General features: G+C 39.6%; 1 protein-coding gene across 1 annotated transcript in view; it reads right to left on the bottom strand.

Annotated features, from left to right (window-relative positions):
- Positions 1-436: 436 nt before the first annotated feature.
- Positions 437-20,319, bottom strand: part of LOC136883509 (uncharacterized) — a 60,652-nt gene continuing 40,769 nt past the window's right edge. The window contains exons 2-4 of the mRNA XM_068229664.1: positions 12,224-12,280; positions 9,007-9,038; positions 437-3,806 (exon numbers count right to left, since the gene is read on the bottom strand). Of these exons, the coding sequence (XP_068085765.1) occupies positions 692-3,806; positions 9,007-9,038; positions 12,224-12,241 (3,165 nt within the window). The 5' untranslated portion in view covers positions 12,242-12,280 and the 3' untranslated portion in view covers positions 437-691. The remainder of the gene's footprint in view (positions 3,807-9,006; positions 9,039-12,223; positions 12,281-20,319) is intronic.

Raw genomic sequence — 20,319 nt, 5'->3', positions numbered from 1 at the left:
TGTTTGAAAGCAACTAAAAATCAGCTTTTAAAATCTTGTTTCAAGTACAGCTATGGTGAAATTTAGAATTATGATTCTGTGGACATTAGAACGAAAACAAAATTACCTGCTAGACCTTCACTTAGTTGTGAAACACTTCCCCGAAAATATCGTGGTCCAAGAAATATAAATCCTGCAATGCTGAAATATTTACAGGAACTGATGGAATATATTCCACCAGTTTATCACGAATAGAACCAAAATATTAAATCTGTTGCAGAATCTGAGACTATTCCTGATGAACAATTTTGTTTTACCATAGCACTGATTACTGTTAAATAGCACCTTTAACATAAATTTCCGGGACAAGTTACAGTGATACCATTTTTAAAGGCAATAGACAAAGTATAACATGTTAAAAGAGGGTAAGTGAAAGAGGTAATGAATACTTCTGAGATATTAAAAAATGTTTTCATTACCATCTGTGATAGGTGTGTAAAGCATTGAAGAAGTTTAATGTAAAGTTTCTCTTCGTTTATTGATAATGTCTTGTTTTGGGCAATAAAATATGAACAATTATACTGTCTTCTTGGACCTTATGTTTACAAAAGTGAATGAAGCCCGTAGTATTTAAGTATAAAATTGCGTCCGCCAATCATTTCTATGGCGTGTACAGACTCCTTTCTGATGTCGATATGTGGCATATTCCCAGTCACGGAGTACCAAAGTCTCGAAGAATTTCTACTAACTCCCAGCATTCAGCTTCGGCTGCACAACGCAGAGGTGTAAGACCGAACAGTCTATCGGTTACTTTTAAGTTAGGTTTATATCTTAGTAGCTCCAACAGCACTTCTTTGGCACCTCTGTCTCGGTTCAGGACTGCTAAATGCAGCGGTGTTCTTCCTAAAGCATCTGTCTCGTTCAAGTGATCCTTCACATTTTCCAGGGCATTGATATCTCCATTCAGTACAGCAAGATGTGCTGGCAATTCCCTGGCCAATTCCTGAGAGAAGGTTTTGTAAACAATTTCTAACCAAGAAGCGGAAACACTTAACCGAATAAGCGGTTCGTTCCCTTTCCAATGTTTGGCAAGCCACTTACCAGCAAAATGCTCCGCAAATGACCGATGAAGGAAATGTGGCTTACCATCAACAACGCAATCCATAATCCCTAAGTACTCTCTTCCCTCCTCAATATCTTGGCATATTTCCTGTACCTTCTCAATTATCTCAGACTGAAAAGTCTCATCGAGATTGTCTACGATATCCAACGCAACCAATGAACAAATCATATGACGCTCCATGAAAGTCTTACGCAGCTCCCCTTTCATTATATCGATTTGAGATGAAGGCCCATGTAAAGGAAGCTTGTTCTTTAAATAGATATCTAATTTCATCTCTATAAATGTATCGTATAAGTTAGCAATGTTTAATAACATTGATTCGTCTGACAAGACTCTGTCATCACAAACTTCACACATCATTTTTAGGAGCAAAGGGAAGCTGCTAAGGCGAACACCATCGCAAACTGGTATTTTGTCAAGAACTGTCCTTTGGAACTTCTTAACCTTCTCGTCATCCCACAACTTAGAGACAAAATTGAACTGTTCTTGGTCAGAGAGCGGTTCTATGTCAAATGCTTTACTTCTTAGTTCCATTTCTAGTTTTCCTTTCACATTATACCTTGATGCAACGCATAAAGTTGATCGTCTTAAATTTCTCCTAATGAATGTCAAAATATCAATAACTGTATCAATGTGTGATGGCTCTATTTCATCAAAAGCATCAAATAGAATGCACAAATCATCTCCTTCTTCCAACAAGTTGTAGTTCAGTAATTTCTTTCCTAGTTCACAACCATCTAGATTAGCAGGTTTGCTTAAAAGGTCAAGAACATTTGTACTATTTACGGAAGTTCTTTTCATCATCTCAAGGGTTGCTGAATGTTTGTTAAGGTCTATATAAATAGTCCAGCGATGAGGATAGATTTCCTTCCTCTTCCTGGCCAGCTCACGCAAAAGAGCAGTTTTACCGCTACCAGGTTCACCTGCCACAATGACTGTCCCAAACCGTTTACTCACGAGGTCTTCTTCCTCTGACCTCCAAAATCTACCACATTCGGTAAAAGTAAGGAAATCACGTTTTACCAATGCGCCTCCCTCGAGGTTTCTGTGGACGTTCTCAGTGTTCCCATGAGAATGCACCCACTGAAGTGTACAGGCTATGCCAGTTGCTTTTAAGAAGTGAAGAGGATCTTCTGATGGATATTCGGCACAACATTTGAATCCGCTTATTGCTGCTTCAAATTCTTGACTGCTCTTCACATTAAATCTGTGTTCGTTCTCACTAAACCATCTTTCATCTATATTCTCCACTCCTTTTGCTTTTGCTAACAACAACTTGAGGACCTGCGTGTTCATGTCACAGAGAAAAAAATTGTCATCTGAAAGCAAGACTTCTACGTTCACAAGAAACTTCTTAGACAATGTTCTTGGTATGTATATCCCAGTAGATTCAGGCATAGCTTCCCCAATCTTTACCTTTGTAGAAGATAAAACATCTTGAAGAATACCTCCTTCTAGAACTTTTTCAACCGATATACTACCAAGTGCGATTGTTTTTCCCTGGAAATCGACAGGTAGGTCTTTCAATCGGGCTTGTGACTTGTGATCTAACTGGTTTAAACTAGATTTAATAATTTCTGTACCAATTTCATCTAAAAAATCTTGCGAGATCCCTAATGTTTTGGCATCCCTGCTAGAGATGATGACAAGCTTTTCCTTATTCCGTTTCTGAGGGTTATTAATATACCTCACTATATTTTCTCCTAAGTTCTGATAACAGTTCGTAACATCAGTAACGACCAGCACGTCACACACACCATTCGACCAGAGACTGAAAAGCGTATCCTGACTCCTCTGAGGTTCAGAGATGTCAGTAAAAATTACTGGAAGTTTCTCCTTTTTGATAAAGGTTTGATATACTTTTAGACACGCTATTTGGGCTTCATTGCTCTCACATTTAAAGAGTATTATATCATACTCAGAACCCAGCACCCTATTTTCGAGATCTGAAAGAACATCCTCACGAAATTGTATCTCTTTCAGCAGTGTATTCTGACCAAGGAGTTCATTTTGCAGCTCAGTCCATTCTTCCCACTTGTCATCAAGTGCTGTTTTCTTCTTCTTTTCCCACCAGGCTGCAATTTTTTCAACGAAGTTCTTCTGAATGACGTGACACTGAAATACAAAGCCATTGCACATTTTGATTAGTTCCTGCTTTATAATTTCATCCACATCTTTTGGACCAAATTGATATCTAAATATTAAAAGCCTGTCCACAAAATCTTTAGCTCCAGTTTCATTCTTAAAGTCTTTACAGATGTTATCAGTAATATTGACCTTAAATACATCTTCAGGTTTCCATGTTGTACACAACAAATTCTTTGCAGGAGAGTCAAGACATTCGACTCTATTTGTTAATTCCACATTTGCGTTTGTAAAGAAAGCATATGTACAGTTCTTAAAATGAGCTGACGTGTTTGATTTTTCCAGACTTTCAAAATAATTCTTCAACGACTTTTTTCCCGTAAGACTTATTGGGTGTTCACTAGTTTTTAACTGCACCAGGATATTTTGTTCATTGTCAGGACTCCCGTAGGAAAACACTATATCATCAAAGCCACCTGCACGTTCGTCGTTCGATGTCATTTTGAAGTTTGTGAAGCTGCTGTTGGACTGCACAGCTCGTAAGAAGACCAGGGCACACATCTTAATCTCGAAGTTAGTCCCATCTTGATTAGCAGCCCCCGGTCTCGTAATGTATTCCCTGAAACAAGAAAGTGAGGAAACTATTACCAGTCAGATTTTGTGTGACTGTTTGTAGCGTGGTGCAGTCCTTGTAGGCAGACCCTGTCGTGTATGTTGTTGTGGAAGAGGATAGTTGTGTATGAGATGCTGGATTGTTAGGGACAGCACAAACAACCAGCCTATTTAATAATAAAGTCACTGACCCCGCCGGAAATGAAGTCCGTCCCCTCTAAATCCTACCAGCAGAACTGACGGTACGTTCAGTGTGTAGCGACCATCGTGTGCTGAGAAGCGTGAAAGATAACACTGGGTAGCGGCAGAGTGCCTCATTCTGAACTGCGAGAGTGTCATGCACGGGATGTGAACTGAGGTCTACGATAGCGACAACGAGTGTAACTGTGAAAATGTTAGTGAACAAACACCGAGTGTCAATTAATGAGAATAAATTTTGTGTCCCGTGCTGTGACAGTAAGTTGTGATCTTGGCAATGATAATGTGTAGATTAATTAGTTAGAGTTTGGCGCTGCCAGACTCTGTGTTCCTTTGTCTGACACGCCAGATTGTTACAGTATGTATTATTATCGTATATAGAGAAACAAGACACAAGCATTTATTTATTTATTTATTTATTTATTTATTTATTTATTTATTTATTTATTTATTTATTTATTTATTTATTTATTTATTTATTTATTTATTTATTTATTAAACTATTGTTGTGAACATTACAGATTTCCCCAACTACACTGTTCACTACTTTCCTTATTTTGCCAGCAAGTAATACAGTAAATTAACTGCCTGAACAATGAGATTGAGGAAGAAGAAATTGGATACATTCAACTACATCAAGACACTATCACAGTATGTAGCAAACTTGTCAATATGAAGATTATACAGAGCCATAATTCTCTATAAAGAAGAGTTTTTGTGAGTCTGTGTTAGATTTCGGCGTGAAGAATATATTCCGCAATCTACAGGGAGTTACATTTGGAACATATATGTCAATTCTTTCTCTGATTTTACTGTCGTCAATTTAGTCATGTATTACTTTATGAAGGATATACATCCCAGAAAATTTATTCCGTGAGATAGTTCCCTACCATCAACAGCTTTGAGAATTAAGGCGTACAATTCGTATTAGGGACAATAACCAAACTTCTTGTAATAAACATATCCAAGAAATTATCTTCCGACTTTCTCAATTAGATCGACATATTTCTCTATGAAGGGGTTCCAAATAATCGAGGCGTATTCTAGTTTTCATCTTACAAGAGCATTATACAATATTATCAAGTTCCCATAAGAAAACTTAAGGAATTCCTTATAACAAATCACATGCATTTGTAAGCTTTACTAACGATATTTTCGATATGAGTTTTAAAATTTAGGTCGCAGATAAATGTACCACATAAATTACATACTGCATTAACTACGCCTATAAGGAAGTAATCAGGAAATAAATGAGAGAATCTCGACAGGAGTACGCAGTACTTCGCCAGGTGGACAAATTTTTCAATCCGAATATTAACAGATAAGTCATGCGTCTGTTCAAAGGATTGTTGTGGGAGAAAAACTACCTTTATTCTCGCTACCAAACACTCTTTAATACTTACAATAACAATATGTATTTATTTTTACTTAGCAGTGTACAACGATTCGTAGTTTTTCTATGTAAAACAACAAAAGATCCCAGTCTACTCTCTTGAAGTGTGTTTCTTTGGTTATTTCAAAGCCCTTGAAAACAAATCTAAGAAGTAACAAGAAACAAAGAGGTTACACTAACTGATCTCACACAACATCCTCCCACGTAAGTCAAATGAATGTTAACATGAACTGACTTACACCTTAGTCCTGAAATATAGTCCTGAAACAATTACAAAATGTTAAAATTCAATAACATAGACACAAAGAAATATGTTAATTGTCACATATCACAAATTTAACCTTTCTGGCTTGTGAATAAATCGTGCTAGACGAGTTATTTTCACTGCCTGCTTTGAAATTTGAGGACCATCTTCAGGAGGAGTAGAAGAGTCACATGCTCCGGCCTCGTGATTATCCTGTATATTTTCTTCACTCGGAACAAAGTCTTTCCTTAGGTGGTTTCGGATGTCCTGAGTATCCTCAGGTCGTTGAAACTCGATTTCCCGTGGGTATATACTTTGAACTGGCCTTATAAGTTCGCCTGAAGCAGTGACGATACGAACTACTCTAACATTGCCCTTAACAAGCTCAACAACTCGTCGCAATGGCCAATCCATTCTTCTAGTGTCATAATTGCCAACCAAAACAATTTCTCCCATTTTGAGATCACGTGGCTTATCCTTGCTGGTAAATAACTTCAACTGACCTAAATACTCATAACGAAATCTTTCTCTTTCAGCTGATGGCGATACTGCAGCCTTTTCCGAAGATGAGTGGCTTCAAACAGATCCTACTTCTTCTATGTCGTGTAGAAACATGTTTGGAGTTGAGCAGCCAGATCTGATGGGTTCTCAGACAAATAGGTTAATGGCCGAGAATTTATGACGGTTTCGCAGTCACAGAGGATTGTCTGCATCTCTTCATAGTTGACAGATGATTGACCAAGCACTCGACGGAGAAGAGTTTTGAGCATTCCTACTAGTCGTTCCGACCAACCTCCCCACCATGGGTAAGCTGGAGGATTAAAACACCAATCTATCTTCCGCGCTGAATTGTACTGAGAGATTGCATTCCAGTCCAGTTTCTGACAGTTCTTAAACCCAACAAAATTTGTTCCCTGGTCATTGTAGACAATGACAGGTCTTCCTTGTTTGCTGCAGAAACGTCTGAAAGTTTGTAGAAAGCTGTCTGTGGATAACGAAGACACCAGTTCCAATCGAACTGCACGGTAAACTCCGCAAGTGAATAATCAAACCCATGCCTTCTTCGAGGTCCCATTATCGGCTTTGATGTAGAGAGGACCAGCAAAACCAACTCCAGTAACTTTAAAAATTCTTGCGTCACGCACTCTACTCTCAGGTAATGGTGAAGGATGAGCGGCCAACCTCTTTGAACTGTGACGTTTACAAATCATGCAGGAGTTAATAACAGCTCTAATTGTTGCCTCAGAATTGACAAGAGCGTCTGCGTACCAGAATGACAGTTGCTAAGATGGGCGTCCATAATCAGTCGCTGAACGACTGGGTGATCAGCTTTTCTTATATCTCACTCACCGTCGCCCCCACCGCAAATGAGTTTTAACTATCATATATAAAATGTCCGGAATGTCACTATTCACCTCAGCGACTCATTATAAAGAAACTACCCACCGTACTTCGTTCAAACCAGTTCCTAAACCCATGCAGGAATAATGGGAACAAATTGCGAAATTTTCGCCCAAAGCGGTCCAGTAGTTTTTGAGTCCATTCGAGGCAAACATGCATTCATGTTAATGAATATAGATTGATTTTATTGTTTCTCTTAGGTAATTCACATTCCGGTTTGTTTAAAGTTAGTTTCATTTCTGCACCTGACGCCATCTGTTGGATTATTGTGAGACGTTGTTTTTGCTTGCTTATAAGATGACATCTTCTTGAATGCTGTATTGTTGCCATCGGCCGTGATGGTGCTGATCACTCAATGTTGCGAAATATGCTTTGTATCGGTGTATTTTATGTCCTAAACCTGGTCACGATAATGCATTCAACTTGTTTTGATGGATATTAATATTTTATTTCTCGTCTCTTGGTGTCAATTACATTTTTCTCCTGTTCACTTTGCTTTTTATGTTTATCTGGATTTGTTTATTGTCTCTATTGATTTACTTACGTTAGCTTTTCTCGTTGCGTGAATAATATTTTTCTGTTTTTTATATACGGTACGCTACAGTATTCACTGAGGTCTCATTTTAAAATCAAGATGTAATAATTTGTGGTCGGTTCAGCCTGCTGGTTATGTTGATGAAAATTTAGGCTGGTAAAAACCTAGGATGGCCGTACCATTAATTGTACACATGGAGTGTTCTCACAAATTTGCAAGTTCAATACCGAGATCGGAAGATACCATAATACCAGAATACGAAATTCAGCCTACATGGGGCATATTACGAGAAATGGAATGCACAACCGACCCCTACCATCCTGCGAAATCACGTATCCTAAATACTTGAAATGGCCAGCTGTTCCAGCTTTGTATTCCCAAACTGACGTTCAGTTCTCTTAGTTTACCTAGCTAGACACATCATGTTGTATTGGAAAGTCTAATTTTCATATCGTATTTGTTGCACCTAATTTCAATTCTAAGTTATTCCACTGCAAATTTCAAGTACAATCTGCCGTTTGGACCAATTCGTATGCATTGAAGAAACTGTTTACTGCATATCTACCTAGCTAATCCCGTCCAGCCACTTTATACATGTAAACTATGAACAACAAAGGTGAAATATTACTTCCTGTTGTAAGTACATTGAACCAAGAACTCACTTTACCATCAGTGCTCACTGAAACCCTATTGTCAACATAAATACCTTGTTTTTAATAATCTACTTTTATCCCCTCTGTCTCCCATTTCGGCGAACGTCTTTTCCTTCGGTACTCGGTCATATGCCTTCTCTAGATCTACGAAATATTAACATAACTGTCTGTTCGTATTCTAGCAGCTGACTTACTAAAGATCTTTTCCTAACGGCCCCTTTGTAGTTTTCATCCAACTTACTCCCCCCTCCGCCCCCCTCCCCGTATTAATCGCACCGTCCTTTCCAGATTGCATTGAACACATCGCCTCGTGTAAAGATGAATGGGATACGTCGATAGTCGTTGCAATCTTTCCAGTACCCAAGGGGAGAGGTTGCAACTCAATGCCATTTATTTTAATTCTCGCATTGTTCGAGCGTATTATTATCATCCACCTCCGTAATGTAACGGTTAGACTATTATCTGTCGTCCTCGGTAGTAAGGGTTCGATTTCTGATACTGACTTGGCAGGAGAGTAGTTACGTACCACCCCGGGACACGAATATATTCTTGCTCCTTCGCTCAATGCTCTCTGATTTCAGGATCGCTCTGCGAATTTAATGTTAGAAAGTAATTCATGCAACACACACAACACCATCCTCCACCACAATAACACGCAGGTTACTGCACACTGCAGATGCTGCCCACCCTCGTCGGAGGGTCTGCCTTGCAAAGACTAGCAATAGCCTCAGGAAATTATTATCTTATTATTATTATTATTACTATTATTAATACTGCGCTTACCCTGCCGGAGTGCTGGAGCCGGGTCCTCCATCCTGAAATAAAAAGAAGAAGAACTTTAGCTGTAGTCTTCAGGTGTGTTCTCTGGCAACGAGGTCGTTTAACCATGCAGGGTTATTAGAAATGTAGCCAGTCGAGGGGCTGTGAAAGGACAAGCTTGTGACTGAAAGGGACGACGTTGATGGGTTCAAGAAGATCAAGGTACCGCTACAACACTTGTTGGTAGAAAACGTTTCTTGTGCTACTCAAATAAATACAGCAGAGACGTTCTGCTGACCAGGGAGCTGCAGCCCGAGGGTGTCCTTGAGGTCTGTTGATATTCCTCGGGGAGAAGCTGACGCTTACCGGAAACTGCGGGCGTTTAATTACAAAAGAGTAAATGTAACACTGTCGGACAGTCCGGGAGAGCAATAAACTTCAAGGTTCAACTCTACACTTCCGTCGTTTGGCTGACCTTCAAACTCACTTCAGAATTTAAGGGTTTCATTCGCAACCCTGTAGATTGAATGCAAAATTTAGTTTGAATACGATCACACTTCGCCTAAGCGTTGGACGAGCTAAATAACTTAAATTTCCTTCAAGTGGTGGTGGTGGTCGTGATTATTGTTCTAAGATAAAGTACAATTGGGAAACTAATATCTACTAAAACCAATCCGGAGGAAAATCAGTCCAGCCGTTAGAAAAATGAAGGTCTCCGCAAAAGGAATGGGAAGATCAAGAATTGTGCAGATATTTCGGGACAGGCAACAATCTTATCTGCAATGAACTAAGTATCTCTACGACAGAGGAAGTGATATTTGTCTGCGGAAGAATAGGGGTAGACAATCTCCAGGACGAGGCAATTAGAGAGGTATTGAAATCTCCTCACGTTCCTGAAGTAACGTAACGAACGCATCGATTTTGCATCCTCAAAAGTTTGATGTTCTAAATTAGAGATGAATCGTAACTGAACGGGAAAATGATGAAATGAGAACAGGCTTGTGATGAGAAATATGAGGAGACGTAATAACATGCTCTATTTTCCAGGCTGAACTGTGGGTGTTTAAGTCTGCGATCGAATGGTGCAAATCTAACAATAAGAAATCTCGGTTATTAAGTGATTCGCAAACTGCGCTGAATGCGATAAGTAATAAATATAATCTGAATCCAATAGTTGTAGGTATTAGAACCACAGCTCAACAAAGTCCGGACATCTGTTTTGACTGGATTTACGGCCATTGTGGAATATCTGGAAACGAGAAAGCTGATCTTCTGGCGAAATCAGCGACTATGACAAAACGTCATCTAGCTACACTAAAAAATCATAAAGAAGCACGTAATCCATCAATGGAACAACATTTGTACTTCTTCCACTGGAGGCCAAGTCACCAGAGAAATATTCTTCCCTGAGGTTTTCAACCGCCTGCAAAGTAACCTGTTGGTGCCAAGCTTTGAAATTACTCAATTTTTGACTGGTCATGGCAAATTTGGTTACTATTTTCATCGATTCAGAATCAATCGTCCTGATGGCTACGTGTGTGTTTGCGGATCCTCACAAATGGTGGACCACCTACTGTTTGAATGTGCTGCATTTGAACTCTCATTTGAATTATTGCAACATTGCATTATCAAAACCCCTGTATCATTTGCTTAAGAAGCCGTGCTGTTACAAATATTTTATTAACTTCATCCACTTCATTTTTCGTCGATTAGATACATGAATTCATTTTCATTGTAAAGGTGAATATGTATTTTAACTTCAACCCTAGTATACTATGTAAAATAGGGTTCGAAACTGCTTTGGATATTCAATAATAATAATAATAATAATAACAGGTGAGTAACGAGGATCCGCAAGAGGCAAATGGGAGGAACCGATAAGCGAACATAGATGAACGAAGAGGTACGAGAAAATAAATTCAGAAATTATTAATAAGCATGTGATATGGAACATGAAACAGAAACATTTGATGGATATTGTGGAGATGCACTCATTGCCATTGTGACGGCCACCCACTGAAAGGAAAGTATACAGGGCTCATAAGTGCCTCGAGTAGCTACAGCCGATCGAGAGTTGAGTGACAACGGTACCCTCTGATTTGGTAATTCCATCCCTGAGATTCCTGGAGAGTATCATTAACCACGTTCAACAGTGAGAGATCTAGTGGTGAAGTGAAAATTCCACCTCGATCAGAGAAGCCAAACACAATTTACAACTCCGGATTGTTCATGCCTGTGACGTGTGATGAAGACAAACCGGTGAGCTTTGTTAGAAATCGTATCATTGGCGAATCGAGGCACAGCAGCGTCCGATAACAGAAGGTTCGCCACGGATTACATTGGAGCAAAACATGTCGGCTGTGGATTCCAGAGCAATGGAAAAGCTACACGCAGTAGCATTCTAACGAACGTGTATGGACCTTACAAAGGCTTAGTCAGTGTTAATTAGTGGAGTTCATTTTTCGCTCAGTGAAATTTAGTGGCGGAGGCATTTTGGTGTGGGCCTGTCCTTCGTGGTTTGGTCTTGGACCACTGGCCTTTTTACTCAAACCACGAATCACCAGAAATCATTGGACGATTCTACGCCACCAACCCTGTGACAACAATCTTTTACCGGCCATTTTCGTTTTTAACATGACAGTGCACCCTCTCATAAAGCAACGGCGAGAACCGGGTGGTCGGTCCAAATAGGAGTGAATATAATCCAGTGGTTGGCGCTAAGTTCTCATGGTCACCCAACTGAGCATCTCTGAGGTGAGTTAAATTGCCGTTTGAAACCCGGTCCAGCGCTCCGGAACGGTTACAGGAATGTTTTCCTTATTGAATGAAGAATGGAAAAAAGTATCCTTCTGAACCTAATTAACAACGTGTTGTCTAACGGTATCCTTTCGTAGAGAACTTCACGCGGGACTATCAAGCTGGCTTCAGGGTAAATCGATCAACCCCAAACGGCACTTCTACTTTAGGGAAACTGCCTAATAAACGCTACGATTATGACAGAATATTTATAACATTCTCATTTTCTTTCAACTCTCATACGACAATGTTCACAAAGAAGGAGACTCTAAAACGCACTACGTGAATTTAAGATAATCGTTGCAAATATCTGCCGAATGTTTTGCTGGAAACGTAGATACTGCAACTATAACATCACGTTAAGCCAGTACCTACGGGTGTCCAGTCATTAATGGCAATATAGTGTACACCACAAATGTAGATGAAGACGAATGTTGGAACTTACCTGAGGACTGTTGCTCATGATGACCAGAACTGACGAAACCTCTCTGCACCGGCACAGCTGAAAAAAAGGATAATTATTAGTGATCTATCCAACATTAATTCTGTCGAGGAAAGAAAATCTTCTGTGAAAGGTTCTTTACGCACTACCAATGAAGGGAATTTAAAGGAAGCTGATTGTGACTGAACCGGGAGGTACACCTCAACACAGCGCCTTAAGGAACACTATCTATCCAACAAACGTGAAACTGCTACTGCATGAAGTTGGGACATTAATCAGAAGATGTCACTACTGCATTATTGAGAAGTTTGTCATTTCTAAGTTTCCTAAACTGATTGGATTTATTTGTTTTTGTTTTTGATTACATCAAGAAGTTTGGACATTTCTCCCTAGATGTCATTACTAAAAAATTGTGGTCATGCACTCTGGTGCAAGGTAAAAAAAGTTGTTATTGAAAGAAATTTTGTGTTTGTGGTTTTTCTCATGTAAATTAACATTCATTTGTTTTTTGTATATACTTCAAAGTTTGCACCACTTCTTTATCAATCCGCCAGATTTGAATCTGGCCAATAAGAATTTTCTGTAATTATTTTTCAGCCTATCATAGGCTTCTTGTTCGTAACTTTTGAATTTGCCAATCGAGAGGGTGTGTCCTTAGTCCAGAACCCTTTAGAACCGTCCCCTCGTGTATACAAGCTGCGGCTTTTCTGGCTACCTTGTCTCATTGATCGTCGTCTTTCTGAGTGTGTGTGTTATGACAGGAGGCGGGGCGCCTCATTCTTCGGCAGTCAGAACAACAGCCAGGTAATGACCACCAATATTCTATCTTTCTAGCTGTCTCCGCAGACTTATCCGAGGGGATGGTTCGAATTTCTAAATATGTAACGAAACTTTTCTAAAATGTAAATTTTCGTTCGGCTAATGTAACTTTTCATAAAGTATTTAACGGCAATTCGGGGATGGAGAGTGCGTTACCCTCTCGAGTTCCCCTTCAAATTGGTTTGAGGTGATTACGATTTTGTAACTGTTTTTCTTCTTTCCTGTAATGCATTAAATTAACTTTCATTCGAGTCACCTCAGTAGCTTGGGATTTACCCCTGTATCACCGGGCGTAGAGACCAATTAGGGTTTTATATTAAAGTTTCTTGGAGTGAAAGTAGACCCCTCCAATCATGTTGTGATCCGGCCAGTAAACTGACCTGTTCTTGTTACCACAAAGGCCCTGAAGTTTGGGTAAATTATACCCCTGTGTAAATATTGTAAAGGTGTAAGACGGGCCTGGAGAGGTCAGAAATTATAAGATTTTTTATGTAATGTTGCCTGTACGAAATTAGTTAAAGTGGGAGAGCACGTAAGCTCTTTTCTGTGATTCTAAATTCTCCTGTTATATTGATGTGCATTTGGAAGTCCTAAATTGTTAAAGTTGGAGCCTAGTGCTCGTGAACACTGTGTATTGGGAGATATCTCTCCTTATCTGATTAATGCAACATTTGCGAAAGTTATAAATTTGGAGTCTGAAGCTCAAAACTTGTAAGTCTGGAGCCTGAAACTCAAAAAATTGTAAGTTAGCGATTGTTGGATTTTCCTATTGTTGTTTCAAGATTGCTATTTGTACCTGTCATGTTGTTATCTTCACTCAGTGAAAATTTTTGTCAAGTTTGAAATTCTAAAATAAATATAACATTTGTTTCAAGTTTTAATTCAATTTTTGATATCGTTGTTAGACGCATTCAAGCCCACACCTTATTTCACCTCTATGCGTTCCACAGGTATCCCGGAACAGTGACAGTTGGTAACATATTCCCCAGTAAAGGAACACCACACTAGGTAGAGTTTCCGCCCTTGCTGAATGTCTCCAGCATGCTCTGCACTAACTTAGTTTGGCAGGTTACGAATATTTTTGGAAGTGTTCTTACGTATTACTTTAAAACGCGCCTTGCTTTACAATTTGAATTCGCTCCCAAAAGTGTGAAAGTAGTTATTGATACGTAAAATCTAGAGAATGGCCCAGAATAAAGTGTACAGGAATACTGCATTGCTCTCTACACAGCAGCTATCCGTGAGAACACAACACAATACCTTAAAACCCTTTATGGGTTACTGGTGCATATATGTAAAACTAGATTTTACAGCTCAAAACTTGCCTGAAAGACTCATAATGACGCTCTCAATGGGAGACTTAATACTCTGAAGATGCCTTCTTCACTAATTATTGCAATTCCTGCAAGAACGCATCTGCAACATTCATCTGTTCAAAATGTGGTACGTATGTGTAACAGAGAGCATTACTTGGTAGGAAAGTTGTGCATTGCCAACATTGGTGGTAAAAACACACTTAACTCAGTTTACGCTCAACTCATTCCTAAGTTACTTTCTCATTACTGTAGGCATTTATAAGTTTATTAATTGCATAACTATCTAGTGATTTATTACTGAAGAATGCAGATAAATGAAGATTATATTATGAGTTTGCTACAATATTTGGAATATAGTGGCTCTTACCGTACATTTGTTCGACATTGTTGCATTGAGTGTTGGTTTTATTTGATATTACTAATTTGATATAAGTGTATTGAATGCTTATGATTTAAGAGGTCATGTACTTTCCTGCAGGATATTTTTCGCTAACTTGATATAATGTGAACATGCAACAAAAATTGAGGTCAAGTTGTGTCCGAATCTTGCAAATGAGTGAACTGACCTGCAGTTTGTAAGACATTCCCTCTCGTCCATGGTAAAACAACCCCAAAGGGCCATGGCCTACCAAGAGACTGCTGCTCAGCCCAAACGCCTGCAGTTTGCGAGGTATTATGTGGTCAGCACGACGACTCCTATCGGTTTTTATTCTTTGCTTTTTAGACCGCAGCCACCATAATATCGTCAGATAGATCCTCAATTGTAAACACGAAGATTGAGTAGACCTTGAACCAGCCCTAAAAACTATGTAAATGTCCCTGACCTGGCCGGCAGTCGAACTCGGGCCCCGAGGACGGCAAGTATTAGTACTCTGCTTTAGTAACGGAGGTGTACCATTGTCCATTCACTATGTATTTTAAGCCTTTTCGAATGGTTCATGGTGCGGGTTACTGTAGTCGGGTCCTAGTTCGTGAACCATGGGCAACGGCTGAGTGGCCTAGTAAGTGGTCCTGAGAGTCGGCGGATACCAGTTGCTATGGAATGGGAGTGGGCATCTCGGACACATTCTGAGTCATGGCCCTCCATGTGCTCAGGCGGCTAGGACTATACAATCCACCGGTGGTCCATAACCCGTTAGAGGAGAGATCCTCACTTGAACAATGTGTAAGTAGGGTAGCATCCTGCTTTATGAATTTACCCGAACCTATGGGAGTAACGGTGTCCCACTCCCATTTGTCAGGCGAGGGACTCCATGGAAACAACTTGGCGAACGAAATGGAATTCGATGGGGAGCTATCAATATTAATGGGGCTTATGGAAGGAAGAAAGTAGAACTGGCTGAGTCAGCAAAGAGGATGCATCTAGATGTGCTAGGAGCAAGTGATATTCGGGTAAGGGGAGATAACCAGGAAATAGGAGGTTATGAAGTGTACTTGACGGGTGTTAGAAAGGGAAGGGCAGAGTCTGGGGTAGGGCTCTTTATCAGGAATACCACTGTACGCAACATACTTTCTGTTAGGCACGTAAATGAGCGAATGATGTGGGTAGATTTGTCAGGTGGAGGAATTAGGACTAGAATTGTCTCCGTGTATTCACCATGTGAGGGTGCAGATGAGGATGAAGTTGACAAGTTTTATGAAGCATTGAGTGACATCGTGGTCAGGGTCAACAGCAAGTATAGAATAGTGCTAATGGGCGATTTTCAATGCGAGATTTGGGAATAGAACTGAAAGATACGATAGGGTGATTCGTAAATGTGGGGATGATATGGAAGCTAATGGGAATGGGAAGCGTTTGTTGGACTTCAGTGTTAGTTTGTGTTTAGCAGTTACAGATATATTCTTCAAGCATAAGGCTATTCACCGCTACACATGAGAGGCTAGGGGTACCAAATCCATAATAGACTATATCTTAACCGACTTCGAACTCAGGATATCTGTTAGGAATGTAGGAGTTTTCCAGGGATTTTCGATGATACAGTCCACTATCTGATCTGTAGTGAACTAAGTATCTCTAGACCTAGGGTAGAGAAAGTGAAATCTGTCTGCAAACGAATAAGGGTAGAAAATCTCAAGGACGAGGAAATTAGACAGAAGTAAATGGATACGATGAGTGAGAAGTTTCGAACAGTAGACAGTAAGCAGTTTCAGGATATAGAAAGAGAATGGGTGGCATACAGGGATGCTGTAGTAGAAACAGCAAGGGAATGCCTAGGAACAACTGTGTGTAAAGATGGGAAAAGGTGAACATCTTGGTGGAATGTTGAAGTGAGAGCAGCTTGTAAACGTAAAAAGAAGGCTTATCAGAACTGGCTCCAAACAAGGGCCAAGGCAGACAGGGATCTGTACGTAGATGGAAGAAACAAAGCCAAACAAATAGTTTTTGAATCCAAAAAGAAGTCGTGGGAAGATTTTGGTAATAACCTGGAAAGGCTAGGTCAGTCAAAGGGAAAACCTTTTCGGAGAGTAATAAAGAATCTTAGGAAGGGGGAGAAAAGGAAATGAACAGTGTTTTGAGTAATTCAGGTGAACTCATAATAGATCGCAGGGAATGACTGGAGAGGTGGAGGAAATATTTTGAACATCTTCTCTACATAATAGGTAATCTTGCTGGTGGTGTTGCGAACAGCCAAGCTCATGGGGACGGGAGGAAAATGATGATGGTGAAATTACGCTTGAGGAAGTGGAAAGGATGGTAAATACATTCCATTGTCATAAAGCAGCAGGAATAGATGATATTAGACCAGAAATGATGAAGTATAGTTGGAAGGCAGTGAAGAAATGGCTTCATAGAATAGTAAGATTAGGATGGAGTGTTGGTAAGGAACTTTCAGATTGGACAAAATAAGTAATTGCATCTATCTATAAGCAAGGAAACAGGAAGGATTGCAACAACTATCGAGGTATCTCATTGATTTGTATACCAGGCAATGTATTCACTGGCATCTTGGAAGGGAGGCGGCGATCAGTTGTTGAGAGGAAGCTGGATGAAAACCAGTGTGGTTTCAGACCACAGAGAGGCTGTCAGGATCAGATTTTCAGTATGCGCCAGGTAATTGATAAATGCTACGAGAGGAATAGGCAGTTGTGTTTATGTTTCGTAGATCTAGAGAAAACATATGACAGTGTACCGAGGGAAAAGATGTTCACTATACTGGGGGACTATGGAATTAACGGTAGATTATTGAAACCAATCAAAGGCATTTATGTTGACAATTGGGCTTCAGTGAGAATTGATTTTAGAATGAGTTCTTGGTTCAGGGTACCTACAGGGGTTAGACAAGGCTGTAATCCTTCACCTTTGCTGTTCGTAGTTTTCATGGATCATCTGCTGAAAGGTATAAATTGTGGAAATCTATTAATAACCTTGGACTTACGAAGAACAAAAACAAAGACGATATTACAGTACCTCTCGATGCTCTTAACGAGTACTTTATTGCTAGTTCCTCTGCAGTACAAACTGCCAACAAACAAAAACTTATGAACCATTAGGATACACACCCCACCCCTGACAGAGATAAATTGTATTTCAGTCACGTGACATCCCTCCAAGTCGGAAAAGCCGTCCTAAGTATAAGCACAAAAGCGAAAGGAATTGATGACATTGAGTTTGATATGGTCAAACTAATTCTTGATTTTTATTACCAACCTTAACCCATATAATCAATTTCTCCCTTCTACATTCCACATATCCAACTGTCTGGAAGAAGGCCGGTGTGCTACCTCCTCCAAAAAGTAAAACGCCTTCGAACGAGAGAGACTATAGTCCAATATGTATTTTATCAGCTTTACCTAACATCTTATAATACATAGTCCATACACAAATGTCACAGTACCTTCAAAAGAACAATCAACTCTACACTGACTATACAGCACGAGACCTTCAGGAAAATACAGTATATACTTACTAAATATTGACTTAGAGGTTGTTAGAGACTGATATGCTGCTACGGCCTGCAATTGAACTGAAGAAAGTCAAAAGTAATCCTTCTTGGCCATCAAAATTGTACCGGGAGGTTCATCTCATCCCCGTTCATTTAAACGAAACGCCTTAAGGAATGCTACTTATCCTACTAAACTTCAAACCGCTAGTGTATGAAGTTGGAACATCGTTCAGAAGATGTCACAACTAAATAACAGAGGAATATGTTACTTTTAAGTTTCCTAGACTGACTGAATTTCTTTACTTTGTTTTGTTTTGTTTTGTTGTACATCAAGATGTAGATCATAGACGTCTCTACTAAAAAACTCTGGTGCAAGGTGGAATAATTGGAGATGTAAAGAAGTTTTGTGTTTATAGGTTTTCTCGACTGAACTGACTTGCATTTCGATACTTCAAGGCTTGCAACGCTTCCTTCCCATCCCGCCAGAGTTGGTTTGTAAACAATCATAAACTTTCTATATTTAGTTTTCGGCCAATCACAGGCTTCTTGTAACCTTTTGATTATCCAACAAGATGAGAGGGTGTGTCCGGATTTAGTCCAGAGCCTTCTCGAATCCTCCTCTCGGGTATAAAAGCTGCGGCTCTTTCAAGTTAACTTGTCTTATAGACCGTCGAATTACTGAGTGTGTGTGTGTTGAGGCAGGAGGCGGGGGCCTCATTCTTCGGCAGGCAGAACATCAGCTAAGATTATCTAAGCAGTTATCCCCGCAAACTGACAAGAGGGGAATTTTCCAACCTTTAACTATGTAACCGTCAATTTTCTAAAAATGTAAATTTTCTTCCTTCTCTTGTAAAATTTCATGTAAGTCCTAGAGGCTTAAACTGTAAATCGGGGATAGAGAGTGCGTTACCCTCTCGAATTCCTCTTCATTTTGTAACTGTTTTCTCCTCTAAATCACTAATTAACCTTTCTTTCTAGCCACCTCAGTAGTGTGGGATTAGTCTCTGCATCATCGGGCCGTCAGCCCAAGTAGGGTTTTAAACTTGGTTGTCAAGGAGCGCAAGTGTACGCCTCCATGCATATTTTTGAATTTAGGCCAGTAATTTAATCTGTTCTTCTTTTTCACGAAGACCCAGTAGGATGCGTACTAGGTACCCCTGTGTAAAATAAATTGTAAAACGTAGATTGTGCCTAGAGAGGCTAGAGAGTGTAAGGTTTGGTGTAAAGTCGCCTTAAGTAGGCTGTAAGGAATTGGGAACACAGCCTCCATGGTTGAAATTGGGGGGCATGTAAGCTCTTTTCTGATTTTTGTGTAAGAATGAGTGGTGCTTTTGGAAGGCCGTTAATGGTAACTGTTGGAGCAAAGCAGTCTTGAAAATTGTGTCTTGGGAGATATCACTCCTTATCTAACTAAACGCAACATCAGCAAAGCTGTACACTTGTAAATTTGGAGCTTGAAGCTCAAAACTTGTAAATTACATATCCTTGGGTTTTCTATTCTTGCATTAAAATTGCTCTGTACCTGACATTTTGTACTGTCACCAAGTGAAGAATTTTGTTTGTTAACATTTCATTTCTGAAAAGAAATATAACCTTTATTTCAAAGTTTTAAATTAATATTTGATATCGTAGATAGACCCATTCCCACCAGCACGTCTTTTCACCTCTTTCCGTTCCACGGAAATTCCGTAACAAAAATCAAATGACAAGTATTAGTAAACCTCCGTTGCCCAGAGTAATCCTTCAGAATGTTCGAATTCCCTTTGTACCACAAGTGAAGAACCTCAGCGTTATCAAGGACGAACGCATGACCTGGTCTGGACATATCTGCCCAAAGATTTTCTCAGCTCTTCATTCTGTATATAAACCTATATATTCCATTAAAACCTGAACATTAATTAATCGAAGTTCTTGTAATGCCGCATTTTGATTATTGCGACATTGTTTTAATTATGTGAGGCCACTATTGTCCCTAAGGCTACAACGCACTCAAAGTGCATGTGTGAAGTATATATCCAGTCTAAGAAAATGTGATCACGTCTCGTTGTGAAGTAAATAACTTAAATTTTACGGTTCATCA

Source organism: Anabrus simplex, chromosome 11, assembly GCF_040414725.1.
Source record: "Anabrus simplex isolate iqAnaSimp1 chromosome 11, ASM4041472v1, whole genome shotgun sequence".
Lineage (NCBI taxonomy): Eukaryota > Metazoa > Arthropoda > Insecta > Orthoptera > Tettigoniidae > Anabrus > Anabrus simplex.
Note: the sequence above shows the minus strand (reverse complement) of the source record. Positions and strands in the feature narration are given on the sequence as shown.